Source organism: Fukomys damarensis, unplaced genomic scaffold (assembly GCF_012274545.1).
Source record: "Fukomys damarensis isolate Sample0158 unplaced genomic scaffold, DMR_v1.0_HiC HiC_scaffold_16, whole genome shotgun sequence".
NCBI classification, from domain to species: Eukaryota; Metazoa; Chordata; class Mammalia; order Rodentia; family Bathyergidae; genus Fukomys; species Fukomys damarensis.
Genome location: NW_022900928.1, coordinates 129,841,336 through 129,847,654, shown reverse-complemented (window position 1 = coordinate 129,847,654; position 6,319 = coordinate 129,841,336). Strand labels below are relative to the sequence as shown.

At 56.6% G+C, this 6,319-nt stretch overlaps 1 protein-coding gene across 1 annotated transcript in view; it reads right to left on the bottom strand.

The window, feature by feature from the left end:
- LOC104867435 (intestinal-type alkaline phosphatase-like) overlaps positions 1-3,375 on the bottom strand; it is a 3,833-nt gene extending 458 nt beyond the window's left edge. Inside the window, exons 1-12 of the mRNA XM_010631787.1 lie at positions 3,338-3,375; positions 2,582-2,722; positions 2,380-2,496; positions 2,184-2,299; positions 1,913-2,087; positions 1,660-1,832; positions 1,319-1,453; positions 1,169-1,241; positions 951-1,085; positions 680-871; positions 365-481; positions 8-287 (exon numbers count right to left, since the gene is read on the bottom strand). Coding sequence (XP_010630089.1) covers positions 8-287; positions 365-481; positions 680-871; positions 951-1,085; positions 1,169-1,241; positions 1,319-1,453; positions 1,660-1,832; positions 1,913-2,087; positions 2,184-2,299; positions 2,380-2,496; positions 2,582-2,660 — 1,592 coding nt within the window. The 5' untranslated portion in view covers positions 2,661-2,722; positions 3,338-3,375. The remainder of the gene's footprint in view (positions 1-7; positions 288-364; positions 482-679; positions 872-950; positions 1,086-1,168; positions 1,242-1,318; positions 1,454-1,659; positions 1,833-1,912; positions 2,088-2,183; positions 2,300-2,379; positions 2,497-2,581; positions 2,723-3,337) is intronic.
- Between the last annotated feature and the right edge of the window lie 2,944 nt (positions 3,376-6,319).

The window sequence follows — 6,319 nt, the reverse complement described above, 5'->3', positions numbered from 1 at the left end:
CCCCAGCAGCAGCAGCACCAGTGTCCAGGCCAGAGACAGCGAGAGGCCAGGGGCAGCGCTGCTCCTGTCATCGCTCTGGTCACTGCTCCGGCTGGGCGGCGGCAGGCCGCAGGCGGTGTAGGGCTCCAGGCAGCCGGCGAAGGCCATGAAGTGCGCGATGTAGTTCTGCTCCTGCACGCCGTGCATGAGGTGCGCCTGCGGGCCACGCGCGAACACCGCCACGTCCTCGCCGCCGTGGGTCTCCGAATGCACTGGCACGGCCGCCTGCTGCAGGTAGTTGGGGTCGCCTGTGGGGACACAGCGGTCAGCACAGTTGGGCTCTCCCAGCTCCTCTCTGCCCTTGAACCCCGGGTACCCCCCTCACCGCTCTCCTCCGCAGTGACGTTGGGCCGGGGTCCTTTGTCCCCGATGTAGCCGGGGCCGTTGCCGTACAGAATGGAGGTGTAGGTCTTGCCGTCCTCAGCCAGGCGGGGGGCCAGCCCTGCAGGGGGAGGAGAAGTCACTGCTCGGGCTCCTGTGCATCCCCCCACCCCCCACTGTTAGCCGGGTCCCGGGCTGAACCCCCCCTAAGATCTGTGCAAGCAGCACTACCATCGGTGAGTCCATTGGACGGATGAGGAAACGGGCTCACAGAGCCTTACCATCAAATCAGCCACAGCCCCCGCCGTCCCAGGCCTACCGAAGATGGAGGTCCCCCGCAGGGTGTAGCCCCCAAACGTGAAGACGTGGGAGTGGTCCGCGGTGACGAGGGTCAGGGTGTCCTGCTCGCGGGTGAGCTGGCCCGCCTTGTCGATGGAATTGTCGAACATGACAGCCTCGTGCAGTGCGCGGTAGGCTGAGCCCTCATGGTGACCACGGTCGATGCGGCCCCCTGCGGGAAGAGGGGAAAGCTGCCGCCTGCTCCATTTCCGACGCCCCTCCCGGCCTGTGTGCCCCAGGCGCCCCCTCACCCTCCACGAAGAGGTAGAAGCCGTCGGGGTTCCTGCTCAGCACGCGCACGGCTGCCTCTGTCATCTCCGCCAGGGAGGGGTCCAGCTCAGGGTCTCGGTAGATCTCGAATTTCGTGTCCACGGGCTCAAAGAGGCCTGAGGGACAAGGGACCCAGGGTGACTGCCAGGTGGGGCACACAGGGGTCACGGCACACACCTGCAGGGCGGGAGGGTCTTACCCATGAGATATGTTACCGAGGGGTCCTGGGACGCCTGCAGGAGCTCTGTGCGGTTCCACAAGTACCGAGAGCCCTGCGGGGACAGCCAGGCCTCAGCCCCTGCCCAGCCCCGCATCCCCGGCCCCACATCCTGCCCGGTGCACCCGTCACCTGGTGTTTCGACAGCCACTCCTGCACCAGGTTCTTCCCGTCCAGCCTGACTCCCATTGAGTTAGCATCATCTGGGTACTCGGGGTCTGGGGTCCCGCTGGGGAACATGTATTTCCGGCCCCCGCCCAGGATCACCTGCGGTCAGATGAGAACAGCTGGACTCGGGGCCTGAAGGGCCACCTGTCCCCTCCTCACACAGTCCCAGCTCCCCTTCGCCGTCCCTCACAGCCCTCGGGACTCCCCCAGACACCAGTGGAGGCTGCAAGGCTCAGGTTGCTGGGTCCCTGGGACTGTGGTCCACCCCTTCTTCAAACCCTCTCCCTGCCCTTTTCCTGCCGCACATTAATGTCCATGTTGGAGATGAGCTGCGTGGCGATGTCCTGGCAGCCCTCCTGGCGCGCTGAGGCGGGCATGTCAGTGTCCGAGTACCAGTTGCGGTTCACGGTGTGGACATAGGTGCCTGCTGGCGAGGCGTGCTGGACCCTGGTGGTGGTCACAATTCCCACAGACTTCCCTGAGGGAGGCGGAGGTCAGGGGGGCCACGTAGAACTCCTGGCCACCTCTGACTCCAGTCCCAGCCCCAGCCCATCGCACCTGCTTTCTTGGCCCGGTACATCACGGAGATGACCTCGTTGCCCCAGGTTGTGTTGCACTGGTCGAAGCGGGCGGCAGCGCTCACTCCGATGGTCTTGTAGTTGGTCTTGACCCCGCACAGGTAGGCCGTGGCTGTGCTTGCGCTGTCCGGCACCTGCCTGTCCACACTGTACGTCTGCAGACAGAGGCAGCTGCAGCCGTGCTCTAGGCAGAGCCTAGTAGGTGCCCAGGCCTGAGCCCGTACCCCTGTGAGCTCCCCAGCCCCGCTCACCTTGGACAGCGCCATGTACGGCAATCGATCCATGGCCAGAGGCGTCTCTGGCCCCAGGTGGCCCTGCATCTGCCCCTTCAGGATCCTGGTGGCGGTCACTGTGGGCACCCCCATCCCTGAGGGACAGAACCCGTCAGGCTGAGCCCCAGGTTGGCCTAGCCTGGCGGTGGAGGGGGCGCCAGCCCTGCACACTCACCGTCCCCCAGGAAGAGGATGAGGTTCTTGGCTGCCGTCTGAATGGGCTGCAGCTTCTTAGCAGCCGTCAGGGCCTCGTTTGCTTTTTGGTTCCAGAAGGCCGGGTTCTCCTCCTCCACTGGCCAGGGGAGAGCGGGAGCTGGGTCAGCCTGGGGCTGGGGGCTGGACAGGCCCTTGGTGGGGGGCTTGGGGAGACGCATTACCTGGGATGATGCCATGGGTCGGCCGTAGCGTCAGGGCCAGCAGCAGCAGCAGCAGCAGAAGCGCCCGGGCTCCCTGCATGTCTGGCGTGGTGCGGGTGTGAGGCTGGGACAACAGAGAACCAGCTCCTGCTCACGCAGTCACTGCTTAAATAGGGGAAGACTTTGTTCCCTCCCCTCATCTGGGCCACCCTGGCCTGCCCCGGCCCTGTGAGCCAAAGCCCTGTGTGTTTAGGGAAGGGTCAGTGAGGGCAGGCCAGCCGGCTAGGGCCGAGGCCGCTGCGTGATGGGCCCAGGCCCATGTGGGTGGGGACTCCGGCCTTTGTGCCGCTTGAGGCTGTCCACTCCTCTGCTTACACCCATCAGTCCTTCCTGCACCATTTTTTATTATTCCTGAGAGCTAGCTGGGGCAGCCTCTGCTCTGGAGCTGGAGGGAGGTGGGGCTTGAACCACACAGCTGGGCCGCTAGCTGGGTGTGGCCTCTGATGCCTCAAGCCCCGAGCACAAGGGGACAGGGGCTGCCCTGCCGCCCATGTGGCCTGTCCTCAGTGACCTTAGTGGCCCTGCAGGCTCAGGGCTGGAAGGGACTGTGCTGTGGGTGGAGTGAGCAGATGGGGTCCGTATCAACTGGGGGCCGGTGTGTGTCTCCGGTTACTGTGGGGGCCGGGCCAGGCCTGCCCAAGATCTCAGCACGTCCGAGCCGGATCTGGAACTTCCAAAGCTGAGCTAACTAAACTCTTTTGTTTGCACATTAGCTACCTTCATGTCTTTCGTTATTGCCGTGGAAAATGGATGAATACACCGAGAGTCCATCCACGCATGAGCGAATAAACAAAACGTGGTCCATCCATACCCTGGACAGTCGCTCGGCCCCGAGGAAGACAGAGACCCCGATGCGTGGGACCACGGAGGTGAGCCTTGAGAACTTTATGCCGGTCACAAAAGGACAGATACTGCGTGACGCCACTGCACGAGGTACCAGCGGCGTGAAATCCCTAGAAGAAACACAGGGTGCCAGGGGCTGGGAGAGCAGACGGGGAGCTGCTGTTTTGTGAGTGCAGGGTCACAGCTCCTCAGGATGACATCGTTGTGCAGGTCTGTCCCACGCGGTGTGAACGTCCTCAGCACACAGGGACCTCTCCCTGCCTGTGGCGACCCCGCACTGCTCCGTCTGTGCTTTGTCTCTGTGCTGTCGGGAAACTCTATTTCTCTAAGTGTATAAAGAAATGTTTTTACTCCCATGTACTAATTACATATATCTATAGGGTAGAGAGCGATACTTTGATCCTCAGTATAGCTTGGAATGAGGAAATGGGAGTCATTAGAATTTTAATCTCCTTTTTTTAGGAAAGGAAACTCTTGGCTAAAGGTCAGGGGTGATTAGCTACTGGGCGAGCCCTTAATGAATTGTTTCTTTCTCCGCCTTGTTTTTTCTTTACCAGCCCACAGGTTAAAGGTTCAGGACTCCATCATGGGTCCCGGCCTTCACAGGGCCATATTGGAACTTTGTGTCACTGCAGAGCCTGGGGCAGTTCTAGGAACAGCGGAGCCACCTGGAGCACCTGCTACCCTCACACCGTATCATTTCTAACAAGTTATAGCCACCTGCTTTCTTCTGGGTTTTTCCTCAGGCCCATTGCCCAGAGAGCAGCAGCCCCCTCTGTGATATCGTGTTGTGCGGGTGGACACACTGCCCGGCCAGTTCAGGTCTCCAGTGCTGACGGCTCTTCTCAGCCTTCACAAGAGTCTGGAGGTGTCCCGGGCCTGGGCAGTGCCACCGTGTCTGTGGTGCCCTCTTCCGCACCTTTACAACTTGCTCAGTCAATGGGTTCTTCTGTCCTTGGAGAAAAACCCAGGGACCTCATGAAGTAAGCACACAGTGTGACATCTTGGCTGCCAATGTGGCCCCACTCTCCTGCGTGGGAAATGTGACCAGAGCCTGCGACTCTGTCCAGGTGACATCTGAACAGAGCAAGCCTTGGGACATCCATGTGGTCCGCCAGACCGTGGAAATGCGCTGCCCATGGTTCCAATTATCTTCCCAGGGTTGTGGGCTGAGCCAGCCAAATATAGACTATAAGCTATTTTAGCACATTTAGAGCAAAAATCCCCACCGATATTTTTTTTCATAATATGAATCAGCTAGGCATGGTGGCGCACGCCTGTAAGCCCAGCACTGGGGAGGCTGAGGCAGGAGGATCGCTGTGAGTTCGAGACCAGCCTGGGCTACATAGTGAATTCCAGGTCAGTCTCAACTACATAGTGAGACCCTGTCTCAAAAACAAAAACAAAAAGCATAATACCTGTATTTAATCCAAGTTTTATATGAGCAGAGTCAGGGAAAGGGTCTCATTGGGTTCGGTGAAGAATGGAGGCTAAGTAGCAGTGCATTTGGAGAAAAGGACAGAGGAGGGGAACCTGATTCATCCTGATCTCTCTGTGTGACCCTCTGTCCTCCAGGGTGTGGTGCAGGAGCCTCTGGAAGGAGGAATGGAAGGGGGAATAATAACTTTTCTTGGTGTTGTGGTTCGCACAGGGGAAAGGGGCTCTAGTTTCTTTGACCCAACTTGGGGATAAGATGTGTAGAGTTTTTTGTTTGTTTGTTTGTTTTTAAGAACTGGGGACAGAACCCAGGGCTTTGCACATGCTAGGCAAGTGCTCTACCACTGAGCTGTGCTCCCAGGCATTTCAATTTTTTGTGGGGGTACTGGGGATAGAACTCGGGACCTTGCACTTGCGAGGCAAGTGGCAGAACGACTGAGCTAAATCCCCAGCCTGCCCTTTCAAGTTTTGAGACACAGTCTTGCTAGGTTGCCCAGGCTGGCCTCAAACTTGTGATCCTCCTGCCTCAGCCTCCAGAGTAGCTGATTACAGTTGTGTGCCATTGTGCCCTGCACGGGAGAGCAGAATTGTAATAAAAATGAAAGCTTTAAGGACTTGAGAAGGGCCAGGTAGTCTCCCGGCTTCTTCGTAAGTTCACACTCAAACAGAATTTACATAGAAGAATGCCGCTAAGTTTTAGAAACAAGTTCCCTCATGGCAACATTTTCATGTTTATTAGCAGAACCACATAGACTTAGCTTCTCTCTACCGCAGAAAATGATACACCAGGGTATACACTCAAAACGTATAGTCAGCAATTAAATTTTCAGGGTTTGGTTTTGTTTTGCTTTTTTTCTGTTTGTGGTGCTGGGATTGAACCCAGGCACACATAAAGCATGTTTTTACACTGAGCCCCAGGTTTCAGTATTTTAACTCAATACAAAATTAACTCAGAGTTTTCTTGAATATTTACTACTTTTTCTTTCTCCCTCTCTCTCTTTCTTTTTTCTTTTTCTTTTTCTTTCTTTTTTTTTTTTAGGCACGGTCTCACTGTGTAGTTCAGGTTGGCCTTGAACTTGTGATCCTCCTGCCTTAGCCTCTTGAATTCTGGGACTACAGGCATGTGTTCAATTAATCTGTTTTTTTGTTTTGTTTTGTTTTGTTTTTTTCTGGTACTGGGTATCAAACTCAGGACCTTGAGCTTGTGAGGCAGGCCGTGGAACCACAGCCTTGAATATGTATTTCTTTTCTTTTCTTTTTTTTTCCCTCATTGAGTTTAATGGTACATTTTAGGTATACAGACAGTTACATTCATCATTGGGATCTTGTACCTTTACATGACAGGTCTTGGTTCGCATTTTTTCCCCTTATCCCTGCCCTCCCTTCAACCATGTGTTTCTTTTTTCTTTTCTTTTCTTT